At 46.3% G+C, this 26,443-nt stretch overlaps 2 protein-coding genes, 2 long non-coding RNA genes, 1 other non-coding gene and 1 pseudogene across 10 annotated transcripts; 3 read left to right on the top strand and 3 right to left on the bottom strand.

Annotated features, from left to right (window-relative positions):
• The first annotated feature begins 2,816 nt into the window (after positions 1-2,816).
• Positions 2,817-4,036, top strand: LOC136450433 (uncharacterized; annotated as a pseudogene).
• Positions 4,037-4,132: 96 nt separating this feature from the next.
• Positions 4,133-9,922, top strand: LOC136450432 (uncharacterized). 5 transcript variants are annotated; one of them, XM_066450866.1, is made up of 10 exons: positions 4,441-4,580; positions 5,379-5,470; positions 6,063-6,101; positions 7,816-7,898; positions 7,986-8,112; positions 8,223-8,336; positions 8,423-8,621; positions 8,927-8,972; positions 9,296-9,371; positions 9,495-9,922. In XM_066450866.1, exons 4-10 carry the CDS (start codon positions 7,830-7,832, stop codon positions 9,791-9,793), a joined length of 930 nt encoding a protein of 309 aa, XP_066306963.1. In that variant the 5' UTR covers positions 4,441-4,580; positions 5,379-5,470; positions 6,063-6,101; positions 7,816-7,829; the 3' UTR covers positions 9,794-9,922. The 5 variants fall into 5 exon arrangements, with proteins under 5 accessions (XP_066306962.1, XP_066306963.1, XP_066306964.1 ...); XM_066450867.1 differs by lacking the exon at positions 6,063-6,101; XM_066450865.1 differs by lacking the exons at positions 5,379-5,470; positions 6,063-6,101 and having other exon boundaries at positions 4,133-4,580.
• Positions 9,923-10,425: 503 nt separating this feature from the next.
• TRNAE-UUC (transfer RNA glutamic acid (anticodon UUC)) lies at positions 10,426-10,499 on the bottom strand. The gene has a single exon. It is a non-coding gene; the product is annotated as a tRNA-Glu (tRNA).
• A 2,295-nt stretch (positions 10,500-12,794) lies between these two features.
• Positions 12,795-15,721, top strand: LOC136452946 (BTB/POZ domain-containing protein At3g50780-like). Of its 2 annotated transcripts, none has more exons than XM_066453517.1 (2): positions 12,795-13,133; positions 13,490-15,721. In XM_066453517.1, exon 2 carries the CDS (start codon positions 13,548-13,550, stop codon positions 15,252-15,254), a length of 1,707 nt encoding a protein of 568 aa, XP_066309614.1. In that variant the 5' UTR covers positions 12,795-13,133; positions 13,490-13,547; the 3' UTR covers positions 15,255-15,721. The 2 variants fall into 2 exon arrangements, with proteins under 2 accessions (XP_066309614.1, XP_066309613.1); XM_066453516.1 differs by having other exon boundaries at positions 13,239-15,721.
• Positions 15,722-18,331: 2,610 nt separating this feature from the next.
• Positions 18,332-19,095, bottom strand: LOC136452945 (uncharacterized). The gene is made up of 3 exons (XR_010758926.1): positions 18,937-19,095; positions 18,815-18,848; positions 18,332-18,578 (listed from the first exon to the last, which is right to left on the bottom strand). It is a non-coding gene; the product is annotated as an uncharacterized lncRNA (long non-coding RNA).
• A 430-nt stretch (positions 19,096-19,525) lies between these two features.
• On the bottom strand, positions 19,526-20,454 carry LOC136452944 (uncharacterized). The gene is made up of 3 exons (XR_010758925.1): positions 20,395-20,454; positions 20,206-20,305; positions 19,526-20,076 (listed from the first exon to the last, which is right to left on the bottom strand). It is a non-coding gene; the product is annotated as an uncharacterized lncRNA (long non-coding RNA).
• Positions 20,455-26,443: the final 5,989 nt, after the last annotated feature.

Here is a 26,443-nt window from a genome sequence, read left to right as displayed (position 1 = left end):
AGTCTCCTCCAATTTAAATCAGCACATCTTTGCAGCGGACATTTCATGATATTTTGGAAGTGCTCCTGGACCACCATCACTTTTTCGGCATGTGAGACCGCCTAGCCTTGACCATTTCTAAATCTTTGGATGTTGTTCTTCCTTCTTCTAGCGTTAACTCTTTGGTGAAAATATTTAGTGTTGGCGTCTCCCAGTTTAATATTGGAGACACGCGCTTGCCTACTTCTTGCCCTCTCAATGACCGCCAGGCAGAGAACCTGTTTTTTAAGCTTAGCTCTGAGGTCGAGTTCCGCTGGAGACAAACTTTTATTTTCCTGAGCGACATCCAAACGCAAAATGACTTCTAGAGCCATGTGCAGCTTCATTCACGTGGATTGCCAGCTTCATCCAAACGTGGCGATATGTTCGTTCATGCAAAGTATAACTAGCATAATAACATATTTTAGTGCAAATCGCCACATCATTCATGTGGATTGAAAACATTCTCAGTTTCATCTGCATCACTCAAGCCACTGCCACTCCATGTTCGACACATGCCGTGATCCCACTCATCCGGAATCGATCCGCACTGCCATATGCTGTACCGCACTCATCCATCAGAGCTTGGAGCGAACCCTGCAGCTGCAGAACACGTTCTCCTCAACCTTGGTCCCTTCAAAAAGAGGGTCTCTCATTCTCAGGTTGGCCATTGGGGTCTTGCTTTTGCGAAAGAGATGAGAATCAGGATAAAGCGTCGATATCAATCAATCAGCCTGTTCGCTGGTTGGTTTCTGGGCTGATAAGCCCGACTTGTGCTGATTTATTGTGAGAGGAAAACATCGCTGGCTGACTGATAAGTCCTGGCTGAAACTAACAAACGAACAGGCTGAATAAGTGCCCTAGGTTGCTCCTACTACTCTGCTTTGCAATGTTCTCTGTGCTCCATAATTTTGGTCTCGGTGCTGATTTATGGCTGAAACCACATACGAGTAGCATTGCTCTTTTTTCTTCACTTTTTGGCATACAGACGGATGAGGGCAAATGGACAATATTCCAGCCCCCAGAACCAATTCCTTGCTTAATCCTGGCCGATGAGCACCATGAGCAGTCTGATATGATGTTTAACACGACAGTAGAGTATCCAGGGGAAGATCGGATGCTCCGGGTTTCCAACTTTCCATCAGAAATTGCCAAAGCATAGCTGACAGACAACTTGACACTGAACTGCCTATCAGGGTTCAGAACTGTATTCGGCTTCTGCACTTGAACACTGAACTGTAGTAAACTAGCAACACCTACGTAGTTCATGTAGAATAATGTTACAGGTTTTTGGTAGTATGTTGACACCGACATGAAAAACCTAAGCAAGTACATTTCATGGCTTCAACTGAAGAATGTCGCCAAGAATTCCAACATGTTGATGGTGTCCCAATAATTGTTTCAGATATTTTCCCGATACATTCCTCACTAAATTCCTGTCTGCTCGCGCAAGCGATTCTCGCTGCACTGAAATTAATCCCTGATGAGTACAGATTTTTTTGCAGTCAGTTGGGGACATTCCAATTCCAGAGCAGCTCCAACAGCTTGGTTGTTCTTGTTGTGGAGGCAATTTTAGAATTTGTATAGCAAAAAATATGCTCCAACAAATATACTATCTGACTTTGTAAAATAAAAAGTTGGCTATCCCTTGATTTTCGTTGGCCATATATCGTCAACCACGGGCATTTGCTATGTGATTTTGTAAAATAGCAAGGCTGTTGGGGACCTCTTCTTTTTTGAAGAGTTTTTTATTTTACAAAATGGCTAAACAGTGGAATTTAGCTAATAATTTTAAGCAAGCTTTTGGAGTCGCTCGGTATGGAATTTGTGCGCTCTTTATCCTCTGCTGGGCCTCCATCATGATGGCAAGATCATCTTTCACCGAGGAGATGGCTGAAATCCAGGACCGGATGTTCCTCAACTGGTTTAGAAGGGAATGCCGTGTGGGATTACCTGCTGGATTAGTTAAGAGAAGAACCTGAACAATCTGACGTTGGAGGACGAGGTGGAAGAACAGATGCCTGAACCAACACACGAAATCTTGAGATGCCCTGTGTGTGACAGAATCATGTGTGTCGTCAAGCAGCATGTCCCTTTTCGTCAGACTAGTCATCGTGCATGAACTTGCCAAACAAATAACATGGCACTATTCAGATTTTTGTTTCATTTCATTTTGTTTATGTGACAACAAACAAGTAACAGCTCCAACTTCGTTAGAATATATACTAAGGAAGTTTTACAGAACAAGTTGCGATTTCTAGAGGGAATTTTTGAAGTCCATGACCCTTTTAAACGAACATATCGACCATACATGACCATATATAGGCTTTGATACTCCCAATCCAAGAAATACAATAATCACAAACATCCAAAAATCGAAGGACACGTACAAGAATATATTCCATTCCTCGACACTCTTCGCCCTCGTTTAGTTGGGCACCGAATCGGCGCCGCCTGAATTTTTGGTGGTACTGTAGGTACAGTACCATTTTGTTTTTATTGGGTAATAATTGTCCAATCGCTGTCTAATTAGGCTCAAAACGTTCATCTTGCAAAGTACAACCAAACTATGTAATTAGTTTTTGATTTCGTCAACATTTAGTACTCCATGCATGTACCGCAAATTTGATGTGACGAGGAATCTTCTTTTTGCATAGTGCCAAATTCTGGAATTGAGGGAACTAAACACACCCTTCTTCTCCAAGCCTAGAACCAAAACCACCCAATCCAACTGCCATTCCCATTGTTTCCTTATATACCTTTGCCTCCTGCTTCTCTCTAAACACTCTGAACAGCAATGCAACAGCCACGGGCAGTAGCATCAGCTGTGACTCTGCCGGCCGGCGGCGATGAGGTACGGCAAGGTGGCGCACTTCAGCCACCCGCAGCACCGTCTGCGGCTGGAGCACGCGGAGACGCCGTTCCGATGCGACGGGTGCCGCGAGGTGGGGATCGGGGCGCGCTTCCGGTGCCCCTACCCGGGCTGCGACCACGACCTGCACCGGCAGTGCGCGCTGCCGTCCTCGCCGCCGCTGCGGCATCCGTTCTACCCGAGCTGCGCGTTCGTGTTCCTGGCGCGCGCGCCGGGGGGACCCGGGGCGCGCTACTGCAACGCGTGCGGCCGCGACGTGGCCGGCTACGTCTACCACTGCCGCGCCTGCGGGTTCGACCTGCACCCGTGCTGCGCCGCGCTACCGCACGCGCTGGACGCCGGCAGCGGGGTCAGGCTGTACCTGCACCCGGACTCCAGGGCCGCCGGCGTGCCGCCCTGCCACCGGTGCGGCCACCGTGGGCGCAGCTGGAGCTACCGGAGCCAGTGCAGGTGCTACAGCCTCCACGTGGCGTGCGTCATGGACATGCTCGTCGAGAGCTGGCACGGCGTCGGGCGACACAAGGGCGCCGGCGCGAACGTGTACGACGGCGGGATGGTGGTGCCCGGGAGCGGCGGGTACAGGGTGCCGGCGATCAGGGGCGCGGCGAAGAGCAGCCACGCCAGCAGGGGGGAGGAGGGTACTCGTACTGGGGCAGGAAGAAGGGCAAGGTGAAGCGCTGCTGCGAGATCGCCGGGTTCGCCGCGCAGGTGGTCATCTCCGCGGTGCTCGGCGACCCCACCGCGCTCATCGCCGGCGTCATAGGCTCGCTCATCGCTCGGTGACACACGGACGCCGGACTTGATCGGGCAGAGACATGATCGATCTTCGATCATGAAAAAAGATGTACGTATATACGTGCGCCGCCGTCGGTATGCGTATTTACTGTGGACAGTAAATCAGCAATGATATGTTGTTGTTATAAAAGGAAATCACCTAGCTCTCTTTAGTCTTGACCACAGCCTCCATAACACAATTTCACTCGCTCAGTCACACAGCTCACATTTTCACTCGTGATTTTTTTTAGAGGAACATTTTCACTAGTGAGTGTGATCCTCCATATTCCATAAATCTCTACTATAATGGATCAATTAAAATTATACTAGGTACCCTTCCGAAAAACGTTCCCGGCTAAGAGCCTCCAACCATTATGCATCTAGAAAAATACATACAGAAATTTATCATTATTAAAATTAAGGGCTAATAAAATACGGCCACGATTCTTCGTGTGATACAAGCCTTCACCCCCGGCTTCTCACACCCGCGCCCTCCTCGCACTTCAACAACGCACGGAGCCTCACCCAGCGCGCCCTCCGCCTCACAACCTGTGCCGCCTCCTTCCGCGCTCTCCGTCCGATCCCACGACTGGCCTCCCGACGCTCCCCGTGCGCCCTGCTCCTCTCCTCCTCTCCTCCCCACGCACCCCGTGCGCCGCCGCCGCCCTGCTCCTGTCCTCCCCACGCCGGCGCCGCCCTGCTCCTCTCCTCCACACGCTCCCCATGCGCCGCCGCCACCGCCCTGCTCCTGTCCTCCCCACGCTCCCCGTGCGCCACCGCCGCCCGCTCTCGTCGCTCGCCCGGATCCGCCGCCCTCCGAGCCATCCCTCCTCCACAACGGCCACCCGCTCTCCTCGCTCGCTGGGCGAGCGCTCCCTCATGGACGCCTTCTCCTCATTCGGCACCATCACCGAAGGTACGGAACAGATTACTTAGAGTTCAGATTCTGCGTTTGAGGTTTCGGGTTCGAGAGTTCAGATGGGGCGCGGGGTAGGTGCTCGACGAAATGCCTGTTAGGGACGTGGTCGCCTGCTCGGCGGCGATCTACTGGCATGCATGGAGTGGGTCGTTCCACCAGTCAGTTGGGCTGTTTGTTGACATGATGAGGTAGGGGATGCACCCAAACTTGTTCACCTTGGTCGGTGTGTTGCTTGGGGCACTGCTTGCCGAGTGCATCCATGTGGGCCGGCTGGGATCCATTCCTTTTGTTGCAACTGCACTGGTCGATGCATATGCGAAATGTGAGTGCCCCATTAATGCCTGGACGTTATCGGTGATTTGAGGGATCCCAGTGTGGTTTCCTGGAATGCTATGATCTCCGGAATAATGCGCAATGATTTGTTTAGGAAGCATTGTTGTAACTACTGTTGCAAGAAGTTGCCATTTATATATCAATAAAAGATATATCATTATCAGTGGCACAATTGTGAAGCATTTATCTAAAAATGTATCTCGTATCTCATTCATTCAAGTTACACTATGCATACATTGTTCTTGCTTTCTGCTTTCATGACAATGGTAGCCTGCTTTCTGCTTATTGCCATTGATCGTGCTTGTTGGCTCCTTTTGGAAATACATTGTCACTGTGCCTTTAACCTTAAGATCTTTGCACCCCTCCGCAAATGGATGATATCAATTGGGACTATAACGGGGTACTGAGAAAAGGACTGCATTCGATGTCATACTCATTCTGAACCTCTTCTTCTAATTTCAGTTTGCTTCAGTAACAAGCATCTCCATTAGATCGATCTGCCCCTATAGGTGTCATTTATTGGAGTTAGTGGGATCAATTCCAGATTTTTCAAGGTAACATAAATGATGATTCATCCGTGACTTACTAGCTTTTTTCGGTTGTATATTGTGATTCCATCCTTCATTGATATCCCTGCCCATACAATAGTTAAATTTGTATTTGTATACTTGCTTGTATATGTGCATTCTTTTGATGTGATTGTAGGGCTTCACTTCTTGGCTATTTCATTCACTTTGGGTTAGCTTTGTAACTTTTAAGTTGATTGCTGCCATGAGCCGCAAGAGTGTTCAGTGTAACAATGTAGAGTAGTATTTGATAAAATTATAAGTTTTTTCTTGCTTTTTTATAGAGTTCATTGTGATTTTCATGAAACTTTGTGTTCGATTTGTGCACCTAACAAATCCCCTTTGTTTCTATGGTTAACAATTTTTTTTGTCTCTGAAGGTATGCATCAAACATAGAATAGACCAGTGGAAAATCCCCTTTTCTCCAAAATTTGCATCTTCTGTATTTTCAACATTAGATATTCAGAGCAGTTATCTTTAATTTTTATCAATTACCTCACTTCAAGTTCTAGCATAAGCTTGCTAAGATGGTGTTGTGATCTTTCTTGCATGCTGGTCCTGGTGGTTTCTTTTCACAAAGTTTGCAAGAAGCAGCTAGACACTTTTTGACCTTTTACTGGTAAATTTCCTCTTTGCTCTTGAAGTTTCTAAATGTAGGTGGTTAAATTTGGTAGTCTGATGAACCTATGTTCTTGATTTACATTGTTTTAATTTATTATGATTTTAAATATGTAGGGCAGCTTTGGTAACAGATTGCATGAAAGGAACAGAAACAATCCTTTCATATTTCCCACCAGAAATGTTGTGTCTTTCTTTAAACTGCCTCACGTGATGCCTTCTTAGTGTCAGGATGCAATTCCTCTATTGTTACGAAATGTTGAGGGTCCTTATAGTCCTGATCAGTCTTTGATATTTCTAATTTTATAGCACCGAGTTCTGCAAGAGATTTAATGTGATTCAAAACTTTACTAAAGGCTGCAAAATAAGTTTATTGAAATTGCTGGAATAATATGAAATAGCAAAAATGGTTCCTTTGACAATGGTTGTTAGTTTATTTTGCCTTAAATATTTCGAGTTATTTTGTAGTGTGGTAGGATTGTAAAAGGTGTTATGGCAGCTTGCTTGCACGGTATTCACCTATTATATCAAGGGCTAATAAAACACCTAAACCAAATTTGATGGCCACGATTCTATGTGTGATGCCACTGTCACATGATTTTGAAATATGTGTATGAGCTTAGCTCTTGATCAAGAGTTAGCTTTTCTCTCTCTTCTATTAATTAAAATATGAAAAAATGTTTAGAGCTAGTTTATGAGTCACCTTTTGTGGGCGCCATCGTGCCTAGACTGAGAAGCCGACACGGTGCCATGACACGGCACGGCTCGTGTCTAACAGTGTCATGCCTAATCATGTCGTGCCATGTTTGGGTCGCCCGTCTGGCTATCTATATGAATACCCCAATATCCTGGCCTAAACATTTTACAAATACACTATAGTATGTATCGTACACAGATATGCATATATGGGAGAAGTAAAAAAAATGTTTAATGTATTTAGGCCGGAGGATAGTGGGTTGTGTAGGTCAAATCAAATCAAATATTCGAGATTTTCGTTAGTAATACCAGTGCCATAGCCGAAATCCAAATTACACGGGCCAATATTTCTTGAGGAGAAAAACAGCCCGTAAGGCCCAAGTGGAAAGCCGAGGACAATAAAATTTTCTTTTCTTTTTTCCTTCATCGTCGTCTGCTCTGCTCCCCTCGAAACGGAGACGGCCTACTGCCGCCTTCCGACCGTACGCCCACGCGCACGAGGAGAGGACGGAGCCGTGGGGCAAGACGGCCCCGCCGCCCCTGCTGCGCCGCCTGGATTTTGGTGCCGTTCCCCGACTTGGAGCCGCGGACGACCGCCGCCGCCCTCTCTGGCCAGCCGCAGTAAGGGACGGGCCTGGGGGAGACGCCGCACTTATGCGGCTCCGCCTCCGCTCACCACTCGCGGCCCAGCCTGACTCCTCCCGTCTTCCGTCCACTCATCCAGGCTCGTAGCGTAAGTTCCGTCAGCGTTCAGCGCCCCCCTCCTGCCCTTCCCTTGCGATTCTCCGGCAATTGGTCCCTGTATCAACCTTTGCTCAAACACTGAACATCTATTACCGCGTTAAGTTAAGCCAACACAAGGATTTTTGCAGAGTGTTGTCACCGTGGTCTTCTTAGGTTAGTGGTCGCCGAAATTTATTTATTTATTTACAGCTCCATTGCGCGTTGCTGGCTGTTGCCGATTTCTTGTTTTTAACTTTTTATCTTCAATCAACTGAACTATAGTTTTTCTTATACAGTTTCAGGCTTGGCCATGCCTGTAAACATAGATATTGCTCCTTTCAAGCTGGACATCGATGAGCTGATAGCTGATTATGCCAAGGTAATTTTGTCAAATTCTCTCCGTGTGTTGTGCGCATATTAACTTTAGATGAATAATACGTAACATCTGTGTGTTCCTGATTGGTAGGAGAACTATACGTCACTCGCTGAATTCAAACAAGTGTGGATGGCCAAGAAATTTTCTTATATCTATGAAGGCAGACCTAAGACAAACTCGGGTTTATTCATGCAGTCCCTCTTTTTGGATTGTATTGGTAGGTGTTAGCTTCCTGGAAGTGCATATTTCTGAACTGAACCCACACTTACCAATAATCCTTTTGGTGGAAACAACTGAACTATATTTTCCACTTAATTGTGTGTCCAGGTCATTTGACTTCTCAAAGTTCACTACCCCAAAGATTGGCTGGGCTTTACTGCCTTTACTGTCTGTATGAGTGCCAGCCATACAAGCCACAGTTCAAGATTTATTTGTCTCTTGGTAAGGCACATATATTCGAGCCAATAATCTGGTGCATGTTGAAACTATTCTTCAATGAATTAAATATTTTCTTCTGTTGGAAACAGAGGAGTGCAGGCAATTGAAAGATTTCGTTGTTACGGCTAAGCAAAATGGACTGAATCTTGTGGCTGCACTTGTCAAAAGGATGCTGAATAAGGGCATGTTTTTGTTTGGCTACATGAATTTGATTGATGACAATGGGGACAAGCAGGTTGAGGAATTGACTGCATTGCAGAACAAACGAGTAAAATTTGCCTGTGACAAGTACGTGTGACTTTTGCCACCGTGATCTTTAGCATTAGTATTTTTGTTTTGAGTAAATTGCACCAATGATATGATGTTCATATGAGTGTTAGTACTGTAAGCAATCGTGCCTAACAAGTAAGATTAGTAACACAAATATTCGCTGTAAGTTCCTTCGCCTTGCTTCGGTCTTGCATGTTGTTCCAAAGTGCAGGTTATTACTCATGTTTCTTCCTGTGCAAACATGGCTATAATTTGGTCAACGAAAAAAACAAGGCTAAATCTATTGCCCGCTGATATTTTCCATGTAACTTTTATGTTTGCAGGTTATTTGCAAATACCCAAGCAGAAAGTTATATGCACATGGACTTGGTAAGTTCAATGCTTGCTTTTATTTTAGTTCTACTCCTATCATGGTGGCATGGCGGGGACACGGTTCCGTGGTTTGCACATTCATGCGAGAACGTGATCCTTCTAGTTTTGTGTTTTGATACAAGCTCCGTAAAATGGACCTGCGCTCCCTCTAATTTTCCCTCTTACTTTCCATAAGATCTTATTAATGAATTATTATGCTGTGTTGGGTTGGAAATATATCATCACAAAAACAAAAGGCAGCCTACCAATCTTTTCTTTGATTTATAGTACAAACATCATGCAGGTACACTTCTGTTACTGATTTATTCTTCTTCCTCTAGGGTGCCGAGTTTGAGCTTGATAGCATCAAGAAACTGTCGAAGGAGTATGCAGAAGCAAAGGAATTGGCCCTTGCAGGTGCTTGTTAATTGTCACTGTTTGATTTGTGCATTTTCTTCTCCTTTGTGTAAAACTCTGGACTAACAAAAACACTGTTTCTAACCCAACTGTGTTATTTGTTTGCCCCTATCACCTGGACAGAGGCAAGCCAAATTGTGGAAGTTGAAGATGCTAAGCACCTCCTTCAGAGTGACAAGCTGTTGGGTGACAAGATAGGTGAAGTCGTCAAAGAATGGGATGCCCAGAAGGAGGGGTTCTACGAGAGAACAGGATTATCCCCTGGCAATCGGCTCATGGTGATTGACAATGATGAATCAGGAGTACAATATCACGAGGATGGATCCCGCGGCAATCAGCTCATGGTGGTTGACAATGATGAATCAGGAGTACAGAATCACGAGGACGATGACTTTGATGAGTTAGATCAGCTGCTAGAGTGAAGAAGAGTATAAGTCCATAAACTCTTACTGTCGTATAACCCTGTAATTTCAGCATGCTTTGAGATGAAACTGTCGTATAACCCTGTAATTCAGCATACTGCGAGATGAAATCCTTGCTCGTGTTTACTAGGCACTCCTTTTTAGTTTTCTGTTCTCCTACACTGACTGAAGCAAAATCTTGTTCAGACTTCCAGTTTTGGTGAAGCTTGTCCTGACGAGAAAAGTAAATCTTTCATGTACCTGGTGTCCCAAATTTCCAATTGGCGAATTAAACTGCAATGGTGATCTCCACTATGTTGTCTGCAGTAACTGTACATTAAAATAATCCAGTGTGTCCTTGCAGGAAAAAGAAGTGAACTTGAGTAAAAATGTAGATGACAGTGACATGACAAGAAAAAAAAACGTGGTGTGAACATATCTGAAACGAAGTAACTTTCAATTGGCGAATTAAGCTGCAATGGTGATCTCCACTACATTGTTTGCAGTAGCTGTGCATTGAAATCATCCATTGTGTCCTTGCAGATAAAAAAAAGTAAACTTGAGTAACATGTAGATGAACAGTGACAAGACAAAAAAGTGGTGTGCTGTGAACATATATGAAACGAAGTATACTGAACGCGAAAAAAGAAAGATTCCATTGCCGGGATTTGAACCCGGGTCGCCTGGGTGAAAGCCAGGTATCCTAACCGGACTAGACGACAATGGATTTGATGTTGGAATGCACAACTTAATCCAATAGTACAAATTTTTTGTTTTTGATGAAACCAACTTGTACTAACTTGACCACACGACCAGCGTACAATCCACTCGAATATGTTATGAGTACCCAATACTTTTTTATATTTTTGTAAAGCCATATTTTATCATAAACGAAGAGCAGGCCTGGTGCAATGGTGAGAGCTGTCTCACTGAGTCATCAGGTCGTGGATTCGAAGCAGCCTCTTCACAGATTTTACGGGGAAAAGGCTTGTCTCGGTTTATCCCTTCCCTAAACCCCACTTATGTGGGAGCCTCTAGACCCATATTTTATCATAAACGCGGCCATGATTAGCACAGTCCAGCTTGTAAGCAAACACTGATGCACTACTTTTTCTGTGCTGAACTACTGTGCCACGATTCAAGCGAGACACCATGATGCCCCCTTTCCTTAATTTCCATTTTCCTTTTCAGAAAAAGAAAGAAAACAGTCTCCTTTTTTTTTGGTTCTACTATAAAGGAACAAGCGTGTGAAAAGAAGCCAAAGGCCACGCACGCTCGGCTTTGTTGAGCACCCCAACCAAACTGGCTGTTGCTGGCCTCTCGTGCCCGTCAGGCAGCTCGATCTTCCACATTGTCACACATCGAGACCATCAAAGCGATAGTCTGCCCAAACCATCTCCTGTTCGATCTCCTTCCAGTTCCGCTCGGGAGGAGAGATCTCCTGCGACAAATGATTCGGAAGGAAAAGGAAGATGGTTCAAGATTCAATGATATGGCCCTCCATGCACAGTGGTAGCTGGTGGTAGTTCATCACTGTTCCCTGTTGCCTGTTGTGGTCTCTCACACGCAGTCTCGCAGAGCTCCATGGTTGTCCCTGCTCAGCCTGCACTGCAACGGCCAACGGCAATCGACAGCCTCATGTGACTACTGAGCAGCAGCAATGTCCAGTGGTCCCATGCTCCCTCTGTCCATATCTGCTTTACATACAACCGGCTGCAACGCAAATGATGCCGTCGTCCGTCCCACATCCTTTTGCTGCTTCCGGCAGTCCTTTTGATACTGATGAAACTGACCGGTGAAGGCGTTCTTGGCCTCTCTGTATGTACCTACGCGTCTCAAGAAAGACGTTTCTTCCATGACATCGGTCTCCGTCCATTGTTCAGCCTCACCTCTTAGCCCCAGAAAAAAAAAGAACTTGGACAGTCCTGCCGCACCAAGCTTCAAGCAGGCCCCACGGTTAGTCGGTGAGCATGACGATTCTCATTCACAACGTCTCGGTAAAAAAATTTCTTAGTCGGTGAGCATGACGATTCTCATTCACAACGTCTCGGTAAAAAAATTTCGTGAACATTCAATCACACGTGCCCCCTCGGTAAAAAAAAAAATCGTGAACATTCAATCACGCGTGCCAAATGTGCATCGAATGCTAAATAACAACCGAGTGTTTTGTTTTGATGGATTCCACATGCGATTCCTGGTGCATCTGATTTGTGCGGGGATGGTGGTGGAGGGTATCCGATTCGTGTCCTCACCCGCCGTCTTCTGCTCCCCTGCGCCTGCCATCTTTTTCCCTAGCTCCGCCGCGGCGGCTAGCGTTCCGGCGAGTCTCTCCCCTTCTTTTTTCTTCAACTCCGTCGGGTATGAAAAGAGCGGTCGAGGGAGGTAGGCAGGCCAGGTGGTGAGGATGGTGGCCGGGTGGTTTAGAGGCCTGGCGGTGGTAGCAGCGGCCGAGCTAGGTCGAGGTGGGAGAGTCTCGCCGGAGTTGGAGAAGATGGCGGCGGCCGAGCTCGTCGGAGTTAGGGAAGAAAACGACGGCGTGAAGAGAGCGAGGGAAGGGAAAGAAGCTGGCCGTCGCGGGCGTGGTAGGATCTCACCGGGTGGGCGAGGAGGAAAGAAAACAGTGAAAAAAAAAGGTGTGAATACGGGGGCAAAACATGCGAATGTCAAGTACACACTCGTCGTTTTTTACAGTGGAATGTAGTAAACCATGCTGTACGACCGGTCTTCTGAAGAAGCTCAGCTGTGCGTGCTCGCCTGGAACAGTGCAGTGCAGAATGTGCGTGTGGAACAGTGCAGGGTCCAGAAGGACGGCACAGAGACCACGCCTGCTTCTGGGGCCTTGTTTAGATGCCATCCAAATTCTAAGTTCATCCAAATTCTAAGTTTTTTCACTCTCTCTATCACATTAATTTTTAGCCGCTTACATGGAGTATTAAATGTAGGTAAAAAAAAACTAATTACACAGTTTAGTTGGAAATCACGAGATGAATCTTTTGAGCCTAGTTGGTCCACGATTGGACAATATTTATCAAATAAGACGAAAGTTGTACTATTCATCGGGTTCACTTTTTTTTACAATCTAACGGGTTTACCCAAACAGCGGGCAACAATATCCTACGGAGTAGGAGTACTTCCTCTGCCATGGCAGCTCGCTTCTGCGCTTCGCCACTGCTACTGCTGCTTGTACTGCGGCCTTTCACCTTTGTATATACTCCTACCTACCTGGAATGTACTCGTACCCAAAGTGATACTCCACGCGGCCGGTGAGTCCGTTTCGCAGCCAGTTCGGAGGAGCTTCTCAGCCTTGCACTGCAGCAGCAGCAGCAGCAGCAGCGTGGATTGACGATCCCTGACCCTCCAGGTGAAATCTTGCTCCCCATCCGCCCATTTCCTTCAGCCCCGCGCCGTTTGTGTTCTTGACGCAGCTGGCGGCATGTCGCTATCGAGAACTACTAGGCATTCGCAGGTGTTCTTGTTCGACTGTTCAATCGATTGATTGATTGTGGATAGATTAGATACGGGGGGTCAGGTGATTTGGTGAACTCGATGAGTGGATGCAATTAATGCAATAAAATCATGGGCCTGCCACCAGTCTCGATCGTCCTGCGACGTTGCGTTGTTCCCAATTCCTTCAGGGTCTTGTGATCTTGCGCCGATTGAATTCTTTCGTCTTGTTCAGAGTGTCTCTGATCTTGCAGTTGCAATCGCCCCGCGCAGGCGCAGGTACATTCCGATGAGTCGGATGTGAATACGGGCTCCATCTCGGAGCGGAGAGATGGACATGGATGGATCCAGGCAGCAGCAGAGGAGGAGGGGCTCGCCGCCGGAGGCGTCGGGGAGGCCCCGCACCGTGCCGATCGCCGCGCCGGAGGGCTTCTGGTGCTGCCCGTCCCCCGCCGCGCTGCACAAGAGCCTCCTCAAGAACCCGCACCACCATCCCCACGCCAAGCACGCGCCGGCGCCGCCGACGCATAAGACCCCCTCGGCCCCTCCGTCCAGAGCCCCCTCGGTCCAGACCGCGCCGTCGGTGACCGACGACCCGGCGCCCGCCGTGACGGACGACCAGCAGCACCACAACCACAGCCAAGCGACAACCGAGGCTCCGGCTCCGGCCGGCGGGCAGCAGGAGCCGCCGCAGCAGCAGCACAAGGTCTGCGTCGGGTTCGGGCGGCCGGAGACGAGCGACCTGACGGTGATGCTCTACGGAAAAGAGGGCATCGTGGTCAGGATGAGCGTCCACAGGGACGTGCTCTCCCAGAGCAGCGCCTTCTTCGCCCAGCGCCTCGCCGCCGCCGGCAACCCCGCCCCCGCTCCGCCGCCCTGCGTGGAGATCCACGACTGCGACGACGCGGAGATCTACGTGGAGACGGTAGGCCTCATGTACTGCGACGAGGCCAAGCACCGGCTGCTGCTGAAGCAGAGCGTCCCGCGCGTGCTCCGCATCATGAAGGCCGCCGACGCGCTCGGCTTCCACGCCTGCGTCACGTCCTGCCTCCACTACCTGGAGGCCGTCCCGTGGGACAGCGACGAGGAGGAACGCAGCGTCGTGTCCTCGGTCCGCCGTCTCCAGAGCAGGGACAAGGACGACGGCTGCAACTACTACGGCGGAGTCGTCACCCCGCTGCTGAAGAGGATCGCCTCCGACGACTGTCTGAGACCGCCCAGCGACACGTTCGCGAGCATCACGGAGATGGTGCTGACGAGCACCGACGACCGAGGCCGTCGCGAGATGAAGGCCCTGGTCCTGAACCTCCTCAAAGACAGCACCCGCAGCCATGGCGTCGGCGTCACCGGCGGCGACGGATCACCACCAGACGTCATCTCCTCTGCCGAAACGCTGTACGGTTCGTGCCGGGGCTGCCTGGACCGGCTCCGGGAGCTGTTCGCCGAAGCGTCGTCGTCCGAACCGGACTACTACTGCCCCGCCGTCGTCACGCGGCGGATCGCGCTGGAGACCGACAACATCCTGTGGCTGGTGGAGATGCTGATGCTGGCGAGCCAGCGCGCCGGCGACGGCTTCGTGGCGCTGTGGTCGGGGCAGGCGGAGCTGGCCGCGTCGCACGCCAGGGTGCCGGCACCCTCCCGCCACGCCGTGAGCCGCGTTACGGCGCGGCTGTTCGTCGGCGTCGGGAGAGGGGAGCTGCTCCCGCCCAGGGACGCCCGCCTCCGCCTCCTCCAGGTCTGGCTGCACCCGCTCATCGACGACTACGCGTGGCTGCAGCGCTGCGGCGGCTCCCGGCCGTCGTCGGCGTCGTTCGACAGGAGGCTCGTCGAGGACGGCATCGGGCAGACGATCCTCACGCTGCCGCTGGAGGACCAGAGGTCGATCCTGCTCGCGTGGTTCGGGAGGTTCTTGAAGCTCGGCGACGATTGCCCGAATTTGCAGAGGGCGTTTGAGGTGTGGTGGAGAAGGACTTTCGTCAGGCCGTATGTTCTTCGCCAGCCTGATTCTGACGCAGGTGATGTTTCGCCAGCGCCCTAGGGGGTGTTTCCTCTAAACTCGTCGCTCTCACATGGGATGTTTTGACAAATACATGGAGTATTAAATATAGACTAATTATAAAACTAATTATATAGTTTGTGACTAATTTGTGAGACGAATCTTTTAAGCCTAATTAGTCTATGATTTGACAATGTGGTGTTACAGTAAACATGTGCTAATGATGGATTAATTAGGCTTAATAAATTCGTCACGTGAAATACCGACGGATTCTGTAATTTGTTTTTTTATTATTATCCAAACACCCTATGCGATACCCTTATGTGACATCTCCTAAAGTTTAGTCACCGGATCCGAACATCCCTTAAACTTAGCTGCCGATCACAGAATGTTTGGTAGAAACAAACCCTTTCTGAATCTCGAGGGTATTGTCTTGGTTAGTTCATCTGACATGAGAGTTGGCAAAAATTTGAGTGTTTTTTTAGTGGATGTGTAAAGTTTGACGGTTTGCAATTGATAGCAAGGGTGTTTATTAACTGAGTGTAAAATCAGATGATTTTCTCTGTTTGTAAGAAGAAAATCTCATCATCAGTGAATTCTACATTGTACCTCTTGTGCCCATCCCTTCCAGGTTTTTTTAATTAGTTGAAGAATCTGGAAGGGATTACTTGGTCATGTTTAAATCTTGTAAGTTTGACTGGGAATATTATTCTTGTCGTGGATAAACAGTTAAACACACAGCCACGATGTTCCCGCCACACCCAGGAAGCTAGAGTTTTGAGCAGTGCGATCTGCAAAAATACTTGATAAAATTTCTTGGGAAATTAACCGCGCGAAGTTTTTTCATAAAATATGACATACTTTACTGGAAACTGGAAAAAGAGATGACTTGCCCATCAGAAAACAACTGTCTCAAAGTTTGAAGACAGCTTGTGGCAATGGTGTTTGAATGCACGAATTTAGCCCTGGTTTAGTTCGCGAAATTTGGATTTTGGAGCTACTGTAGCACCTTCGTTTTTATTTGGCGAATAGTATCCGAACATTGACTAATTAGGCTTAAAACGTTCGTCTCGCAATTTCCCACCAAACTGTGCAATTAGTTTTTCTTTTCGTCTACATTTAATGCTTCATGCACGAGCCACAAACATTCGATGTGACAGGTACTGTAGCAATTTTTTGGATTTTGAGACCCAACTAAACAAGGGCTTAGTAGCATCGCTCCTTGTCAACTCAATTCATTATACGCAAATCAATATTCAATGATGATCATAATAAGCATTTAACACGCATTCTCACGAATGAAGTGAGAATATATCTATCACTCCTGCGGCGTGGGGTTGGGACGTGGACGGCCAGCCACGGCTCTTGCGGCTTGGGGCCGGGATGATGCGGAGGGCTGGAGGCAGTGCCGCTGCCGCAGATGCCCATCCGCATTGACCGGCGCGCCGGTCATGGCGCCGGCGACGGGGCGACGGAGGGAGGGCGCGCAGTGTAGGGGCGGTGGCGGCCCGAGAGGCAATCGTAGGAGCGGCGTGGAGGATGGTGCGGGTGTGGCCCCACCTGTCGGTGCAGTTAAAAAACTCGTCAGGGGGCTTTAGAATTGGGGGTGGGTTTGGTCCTAGGGATGAAAACGGATTGGATTAGGACGGATATTACCGATCTTATATTTGTTTTTATATTTCTGTTCGGATTTGGATTCGAATACGAATAGTGTCAACTATGTCAGATAGGATACGATTGGATATCGATATCATAAATATGCGATTTGAGTATTCGGATACGGATACGGTATCGGATGTTAGATATCTGGACTTGGATACGGACATATCTTAACCCCTCTAAACGGATTCGGTTTCGAATACGGTTGGAAAATATCCGTACCGTTTTCATCGCTAGTCCTACCTGGGCATTCGACGCTTTTTAGCTGTAGATACAAAGCCATATTTTGTCAGAAACGCAGCCATGGTTAGCAGAGTTCAACATGTAAACGAAAACACCTTTGCTCAGGCTTTAGCTCCCAAAGCATTTTGCAATTGGGCAGCTACACTGATGCACTTCCTTTTTCTGTCTTCAACTCCGTGCCACGATTCAAGTGAACTCAAACACCTTTCCTCAATTTCCATTTTAAGGAACAGCCTCCTTTTTGGGTTCTATTTCTACTACTACTAGATAGCGTGTCCGTACGCTGCTACAGGACAGCTAAACTTTTATATTAAAAACACACGGATCGCACGATAAGATAACAATACCGTGAAATTAATTACCGACGTTAAGGCGACATTTAATCTAAAAATTCAGTATTTTTCTAAGCACATAATTATTTGTATCACTAATGTATTCATGTCATTGTACATAATTATCATTTGCATTATTATTTTGCTTGTCTCTATGCTCCATGCTCCCAGCCACCGCCGCTGCTCGGTCAACCCACGACATAGGGAGCCGTGCCGTGCCGCGACGTCCACATGCCGCTGTTGATCTTCCTATCCTTTTTACCATGGTCTTGTTAATAGTTCAAGAATCCTTTGTTGGGCCCATCAAAAGAGTCCTTGCCTTCATACTCAACAAATATTGGTGCGAGCAACAAATGAAAGATCATTGAAGCCGAAGTCAAAGGAACATTAGGCAATTAAATATATAGATAAAACAAGAATGTCATTCATAAGTTCCGGAGTTCCCTGCAGCTTTCAAATACTTTCACATGCTTACTTTAGTCTAAGGTAAGATGCAATGAAAAGGATTGAGAACTCTTTTAAAGAAAAATTCGACAGCCCATTTACTACTAAGATCAAAGCAAGCCATCAACCTCAAAACAGATAACAAACTATCCAAAGCAACCTTTGTTATCAACAAGTACATTTGCACCCTGGAAATATGACAAAATAAGCCACATCATTAGAAGTATTTGCAGACACGATTCATATAACAGGCAGAATTTTCTTGCCTTTATATCCCTATGTATGATTCCATTGTGATGCAAATATTCCCGTCCATACAAAAGCTGTTTAGTATATTTTCTGATGACCTGATAAAGAAATAAACTAAATCAAAAAATACTCTTCACTGGTCAACTCATCAAAGTAACAGTACAAGCAGAATATGTAATGCTTACAGCCTCGGGGAATGATTAAAGCCTCCCACGAAGTGACCGGATGGAGCCTCCAGGAACAAATTGCAGCAGGATATTTAGTGTGTTTTCCTCCCGCACCATCCCAATATACCTCTGATCAAACAACACCGCATTGACCAAACACCACAGCCAAAAGAAGGCTAACAATGTTAAGATGACAATGTGCTTACAACAATATTGGGGTGGGAGAGGTTCATAAGCATCTTCACTTCGTCCTCGAGCTCCCTTACATGTGCCTAGACAAAAGACTCCCGTATAAGCATTTTATAGTGGAATAAATAGATAGATTGAATTTGAACAATTGAGTAAAATATAAAAGTCAAAGCGTTTTTTGTCCTGTTCCCTTGGCTTATAAGCCGTACTTTTTCAGCCAACAAACAATATTTTTCTCTCACAACAAATCAGCCAACAGTACTTTCATCTATGGCTTTTCAGCCCAGCGAACAGGGCATTTGAGTGCAAAAGTACTCACCTGGGCTTGTCGCGTTGCTGCTTCCAATCATAACCTGCCATCAAGAAAACAATATGACATCCATCAAATCGCTCAAAAAGTTTCCTTGGTTCAAAGGTCCTAGCTTCAAGATGGAAGCATACCGACTTGCTTGACAGCGAGGAGCTCGCTAGAGTCGAGGTCTGTGCCGAGATACACCTGCCCAAATGTGCCACTCCCAATAATTTCACCCTTCCGCCACCGGATCGGCGGGTTCTCCTCTCCTTCGCCGCTTCCTTCTCCCCCTACCCTACCACATCCACCAGAGGCTAAGGCCGCACCGCCGTGGCCACGTGCAATATTAAATTTGATAATGAAATTGTGAGGTTAAATTCATATGCATATTGAAAAACTTTTGAGGCAGTAATTAAAAGAGTACAGGGCAACCAAAGTTGTTGTGGGGAAAAACAATGACACAATTTGCAGGTCCAATTCCCACAAGCGAACAGTCTTGTCTGTTGACATTGATAATAGATGCTAGAAGGTAGCAAATTTCAATCATCAGAAAGAAAAGGACAAAAGAAAAAAAATTGTAAACCTTACAAATGAGAGGGGAGCACTTCATTGGACATACCTTGTTAGACCATGATATGTTTAGTACATCACCAGAGTGACCACGGGATGAAGCAATGGTTCCTCTGAGATCTGGAGCAACATTGTTGGGATCATAACACAAGCAGAATCTGTGGATTGTTTCATGCCCTTGACTTTGCATTTCATCACATTTTCAGCATCAACATGAGCTAACAAGTGCACTAATTTACTCAAACATATAAAGGAATTGTTCTGAAGAAACATACCGTTAATAATTGACAATGACATAGCAGGAAGCAAATTACATCTAGAGCATGATATTTTCTTTAGAAATTAATAATTAGCAAATAAATAATGAGACTTAATGCAAGTCTATTGGCAACCAACCAGTTAACTGGAAACCTAAAATATTATAGTCTCCTAAATCGAGTGGCCTAAGCAAAGGTTGGCTCAGAACTTGGCCATGGGACATTGTATCTGAAAATAATTTGGTAGTTAACGTACGTCCACAAAAAAATTACTTGTTTTGACACAAACTCACGCTGCCACTTTCTAGAATCCTAGAAATCCTGCTATTTGGGAATGCCTCTCACCTTTTTGGGGCTTTGTGGACTGTTCCTCCATGACAACCACCATTTCCTCCATCTTAGGATCATTGCAGCTCTTAACCAAAACAGTTGCAGACCCTGTGGTTGCATCAGAAGAATCAGCTGGCCATTCAAGAAATAAGATCAATGACTGCTTAGGAACAATACCTAACAGTAAATTTTGAATTACAGAGCAAACGACAAACTTTTAAACTTTCATGATATAAGATAGAGTGCAAAAATAAATTTTACCTTCCTCACCCTCCTCTAGTTCCTCCTTTGTTGTCTCGTTCAAAAAAACTTGGCAACTTCCTCCTCCTCTGGGTTATCACATTTCACATCGAGGCAACAACTACATGATAACAAAATCAGCATCAAACATTGCCCTCATATAAGTTGAACAGTATAACCAAAGAAATCAGGGAAGTGAAATCTTCTAACCTTTTAGTTCCTCTCGCTGCACCTTCTCCTCCTCCTTTGGGTCATCACATTTCACATCCGAGATAGAAGCTACATGATAACGAAATCAGCATCAAAAAGTTGTTTGTTTGGTTGCCAGCATAAATGACGGTTTTGGTTAAAACTCCTGCAAGAAATGGTGAGGATACCTCCTACTATCTAATATCAAAAGCTCACATCACTACAACTTCCAAATCAAAACAAAAATGATAATAAGCTAAACTAATATTATTACATCTTTATTTTTTTTCTCATCCTGGGTACCCACGACAACCTGAACAATCTCACCAGCCATCTCCTAGTATTACCAAGCATAATTAAAAAATCATCAAGCAATGAGATATGAAGGGAATAAAAAATGCAATATACAGGATTGCAGCACAAGAACATCCACTTGAAGAGCAATCCTTGCAAGCAATAGAACATCCACTTGAGGAGCAATCCTTTCAAGCAATAGAACATGGACCAGGTGGCAACCCATGGTACAGGCATTCAAGCCTGTGGCATTACCTTAGTCGACGGTAAACCTCTGCTTGCTGCCCACACAGCCTCTTCGCATGCGGAGGGAGAACGACGGCGGCCGCTCGATGGCGATGACGCAGGCCGCGCGACGACAAGGACGGCGCGAGACCGTGGCGGGTGAGGGCGACGAAGGGGAGGCGGATGAGGACGATAGCGAGGATGGCGGAAGCGGGTGAGGGTGACGACGGGGGAGCCATTCGAAGGCGAGGACGCGGGCCGCACGACGGTGAGGACCAGGCCGTGCAAAGGCGAGGAATGCCCGCGACGGCGAGGACAGCGAGGACGGCGGAAGTGGGTGAGGGCGACGATGGGGGAGCCGGGTGAGGAACTGAGCGTCCGTGGCTCTTGTTTGGTGGACGACATGGGAGCCTTTCCTTTTATCGCGTGCATGATTGAGTGATTGTTTTTATTTCCTTTTCTCGCGTGAGTGATTGATTTTTTGTCCGGCAAATCGCACGGGCGATGCAAGGGGAAGCGAGGGGGTGCAGGATCGCAGCGGGCAGAATCATGTGTCTACGTTGGAATGTCGCAAAAAAAATATTCACGTTTTGTTCTTTTTAGTTGTAGAAGATAAAGAACAAGAGAAAAATGAAGAAAGTGTGTGAAAAGAAGACAATTAAACGCCACGCGCGCTCTGGCTTTGTTGAGAAGCCCAAACTGGGTGGCCTCTCGTGCGCGTCAGATAGCAGGGGCAATGGGTGGCTACTGACTACTAGGAGTAGCAGCGAGGTGGTCCCCATGCTCTCTTGCTGTTTCCTTGAGTCCTTTTCATACTGAACGCTGAACGGCGTTCTTGGCCTCTGTACAGTCTTAGAATGACGTCTTAGAAACAACGTAATAACTCTCCATTGAGGCTGCTAGCTAGAGATCTTGTGTGTGAGAGAGAGACTTAGGTGGGTACGCATGATCTGTTGCGATACAATGTAGGCCTGGTCCGGGGGGGACCCTGTCACGCATGACGCCTCTTGGGTATATTTTGTTTCGCTGAAAAAATAAGTTAAAATACGGTTTTGGTTAAATTATTGTGAGAAAAAAACACTGTTCTGGTTAAAAAGATAAGCCAAAAAGTACGGATTATAAGACAAGCGAACAGACACCTTGTTGCTCACCACGTACTGTAGTACGCTACTGGCTGGTACACATCGGATGTAGACCCTGTTTGGATGGAAGCTTGGAGTATTTGCCGGACAAAAAGTGTTGTCTAGAAGTTATCTGGAAAATCAATGGAATTTGCCAGACAAGTTACAAGATAGTTCGTTTGGTTCGAAGTCTGTGACTAGAAAGGCTAATAAAAGATACAGTACATATTTAAAAGCTAATAAAAGGTATAATGCCATATTAAAACGTACACGGTTATGATTATAAATAATAATAATAATAAATAAATAAAATCATCCATATTTTCTCAATTAATAATATATTTGAAATTACAAATAAAGTTAATAGATTTCCTAGCTATTTAAAAAATGTCATAAGAAAAGAACATATGAGGAAGAAAGATAATTATAATTATACTGCACACATTATGTTAATTTTAACGTGAACATGATCAACCGAGGGGAGAAATACTAGAAAATATAAAATATACAAAAAGTTTTTACACATGGCTATGAAAAAAGAAATAGAATATGCCTAAGAAGTTTAATAAAAAAATAAAATATATTTTCTTCTGTATAAAACTTTTGCATCTTTTCGAGTAATATATATTATTATAATACAAAATAATATAAATAAAACCTTTAATAAAGTAATATAAAATATAAATACTTTTAATATTTTATTTTCCTAATAATTTATTCATATGATTAAGGAATAAACAGAATAAAATGTACTAAATGTATCTTGGTTGCACCTGTCACTGATGAACAATAGGAAATAGAAATAAGAGTCTCACTCATATCATCAAGGAACTACAGAGTACAACAAATTTGGTCCAGGCTTTGAACCAGACAAGCCCTGCCTGGCAGGCAGCGGGGATGATGGTAGCATGGTGGATATACTGCATCGGATCTGCCTGACTCGGTCCTATCAAGGATGCCTGCCATGCGGATCCACCCAAGCCAGGCTGTGAATACAAAAGGGAACGAGAAGCTGGTCCGGTCTAGAATGCTAAGGGCAACTCCTATCCCAACCCTCGTCTCATTTTGAGGGTCTAAAACGTAAAAACAGCTCTTCAACTGATCTTCTATCAAACCCCTGAAGGATGAGGATGCCTCATTTCTCTCTCCACGTCCCCCACATCTGAGGGACTCCTATCCGGAGCCTCATCTGCCGGAGAGGACCAACGGCAGTCTTCCCGCACCCCTGGAGTTTTTTGAGCCGGTACGTCCCCATCCTCCTCTTCTCGTTTTGGCGTCGCCCATGGCCGCCGCCGCTCACGTGCCTACGTAGATCCCTTCTGTTGCCGCTGCGCACTTGTGCCAAGGCTTGCGAATCCCGCCCCTGCTACTGCACCTGCTAAATCCGCCTCCCGCTCGCCCGTGCTTCGCGACTTGCTAGAGCTCGCGACCTGCTGCGTAGCCTACCGGAACCGCCGTCTGCTCGCTCCCTGTTTGTCGGTGTCCTAGAGTCCGCACGTGCTGCTGGCCCCTTGGTGCGTGGGCGGCTGCAGGTCGCCCCTTGCTACGTGGCCAGCTGCAGCTCGCTCCTAGATTTGGATTTGTTTAATAGGTGAAGAACGACCTGCTGCAACTTGCCCCTTAATGCGCTGTAGGTGTCTATTAGGCCTTTTTTGGATTTATTTAATAGCTGGAGAAGGTTCTATAGATTATGCGATTATGAGATGGCCAAAATTTTCAGTAGAACTTATCTCAAATTCATGAGATTTTTTAGACCTATTGAGTATTATCTGGTTCTTGTAGACAGATTAAGGTCTTATCATTTAGTTGTTCAAGTTGATTTCTATGTGTTGTTAGAATTATTCAGAGTTGGGTTGATCTGGTCTCAGGCAATGGGGCACCAATGTAGAGTTATGTTGATTTGCTCTCAGGCAATGGGGACACCAATGATCTATCTTTTGATGACTTTAAAGTTGAAACACATGTTGAACAAGTTGTTGAACATTGTACTTCCTCTGAAACCAAGTAAGAAGAGGACTAGAAATTTCATTCCTCAGGAAGACAATATGTTGGTGAAATCATGGCTAGAAATTAGCTTAGATCCAGTTCAAGGCACTGATCAAACTCGTAGTACCTATTGAAAGCGAATTCATGATTATTATCATGAGCACAAGACTTTTGAGTCTGAGCGTAATATCAGTTCTCTCTCTAACCATAGGGGTATCATCCATAAAAGTGTTAATAGATTTTATGGATGGTATACTCAAGTTCAGAATAGAAGAGAAAGCGGGCTGACAGTGCAAGATAAGGTAAGTTGTTTAATTCTGTTAATTGATTGGAAATGTATATCTTTTGTGTATGGTAGCCAACACATGTTTCTTGTACAGATAGAACGGGCAAAGGAATTATACCAGAAAAAAGATCCGGAGGAGAAACCATTTATTTTCATTCACTGCTGGAACAAGCTGCATCATGAGCAGAAGTGGGCTGATCTAGGTTGTGAGACCTCTCAAAGCTCTCAGAAAAAACACAAGACTTCCTCAACCATAAGTCTAGGGTCATATACACCTAGAACTCATGAAAGTAAGTATGCTAATTAAGAGGATGGACCAAGTCATACATCACCAAGGAAAGGAAGGCCAGATGATAAGAAGAAGGAGAAAGCACGCATAGGTAAAAATCCTAACTCTCAAGGAGAAGGCATTTACATGGAGGCAATGGAAAAATTGTGGGCAAAGAGAGAAAAGGCCGAAGAGATGAGGGAGATTAAGAAAAAAGAGCGTAATATTGATGCTTTAGGTAGAGACTAGAAGGCTTGAAATCAAGCAACAAGTAGCGAATAGGAAGTTGTATTTAATGCAATGAGAAATAGAGTTGAAACAGAGAGAAGATGATGAGAAAGTTATGAACACGGACCTTAATGGTATGAGTGAGCGACAAAAGATATTTTATAAGACATTGCAGAATGAGATCAATGCTCGACGTTGTGGTGGTGGCAACTAGAAGCATCGTGTTTATTTGTCTTTTGTATGGGCACTATGGACTATGTTTATTTAAATCATGTACCAGTATGTTTGTTATCCATGGAACTCTATAAGAACAATTTGTGCCAAATTTGTGTGTGCAGATGATTGATAAAATAGAAGGTACTTTACTGGTAAATAGAGGGTACATGACTGATACATGATTGAAGGGTACATGACTGATACGTGATTGAAGGGTACATGTAACATCCTCGGTGTCACACAGTGAATCACTTGCTAAAACATGTCATAAGCATCATACTTAAGTGATATTGCATGTGGTGGGATGCATAGGTAAAGCATTGTAGCTTAAACGAGTCGTAAAACGTAAAATGAAAAGTGAATTCATGAATTATAAAGTTAGCAAGTAGAGATGTTAACTAATTTTTATTGAACAAGAACACTATAAAACATATATGTGACACCTTAATAAAGTTTAAAGTACACATTTTGTAGAAGATAGTGTAACTTTTGTTTTAACAAGATAATAACGCGAGCTAACATTTCTAATAGCTTGGAAATCGAATTTGAAGCAAATTCAACTCAAGACTTAAGTCAATTTCTTGTCTGAAAACAGATTGACAAAGCTATGTTTGGTAATTTATTCTGTAAAAATTGAGTTTAGGAGTGCTATCGTTCTTTAGCTCTTGTTGATAGCCTAAGGTGCCCTCTTTAGAGCAGTGAAGGTAGTTTAGGGATTGAATCAACTGTGTAGTTGTTTCGAACGCTTTAAAATCCGTGCACAATGTGTTCTCGGGTTATTTTTCCTGGCTGGACGTGATCACCGTGCCGAGCGGCCTCGATGTAGTGGTGCTCGGTGCACGCACGCGCGCACGTGGCCACACACTGGCCGACCGGAGCTGCTCGCGCTCTGGCCGCATCACTGGCCGCATCGAGCCGCCGCCGCGCGGAGCTGTGGCTGCCTGACTCACCACATCACGCTGCCCCCGCCTGCTGCCATTACTGCGCGTTGCTGCTACCCTCCGTGCCACGCCAGGACAACGCCACTGCCGCTGTTGTCGCATCGCTGTGCTGCGCCACTGGCCCGCCTGGACACAGCACACACGAGGCTGAACCGCCGTTGCCATGCCATTGAGGGCACTGCGGTGCGTGGGCCACGCCGACCTCGAGCGCGTGTCGTTGGCTAGTGCCAGCCGTGGTCGCTCTGGTCGTGTTAACCGTGTCCTGCCAAGCAAGCACAGGCCGAGCCTTGACCGTGTCTCCACCGTCTCTCGTCCCTCCCCTGTCCTCTTCTTTACTGCTGCCACCGAGCTAGCCCGCTTGCATGCGAGAAGCCATTCCCATCAATTCCATGTGCCTATGCCTGCGCTCTCACGTCCTCTCACTGTCCGCCCCCACCTAGACTTGAACCATGCATGGCCAAGCTTAGGGATGGCAACGGGTACCCGCGACCCGTTTACCCACGGG

This window comes from Miscanthus floridulus, chromosome 5 (assembly GCF_019320115.1).
Source record: "Miscanthus floridulus cultivar M001 chromosome 5, ASM1932011v1, whole genome shotgun sequence".
Classification (NCBI taxonomy): domain Eukaryota; kingdom Viridiplantae; phylum Streptophyta; class Magnoliopsida; order Poales; family Poaceae; genus Miscanthus; species Miscanthus floridulus.
This window is presented reverse-complemented; position numbering and strand designations above follow the sequence as displayed.

Coding starts and splice junctions, on each gene's coding strand:
- LOC136450432 (XM_066450865.1), top strand. CDS start 4,388: ATGCGCCGCCGCCACCGCCCTGCTCCTGTCCTCCCCACGCTCCCCGTG. Junction 8,337..8,422: donor CAAGATTTATTTGTCTCTTG/GTAAGGCACATA, acceptor TGTTGGAAACAG/AGGAGTGCAGGCAATTGAAA. Junction 8,973..9,295: donor GTTATATGCACATGGACTTG/GTAAGTTCAATG, acceptor TTCTTCCTCTAG/GGTGCCGAGTTTGAGCTTGA.
- LOC136452946 (XM_066453517.1), top strand. CDS start 13,548: ATGGACATGGATGGATCCAGGCAGCAGCAGAGGAGGAGGGGCTCGCCG.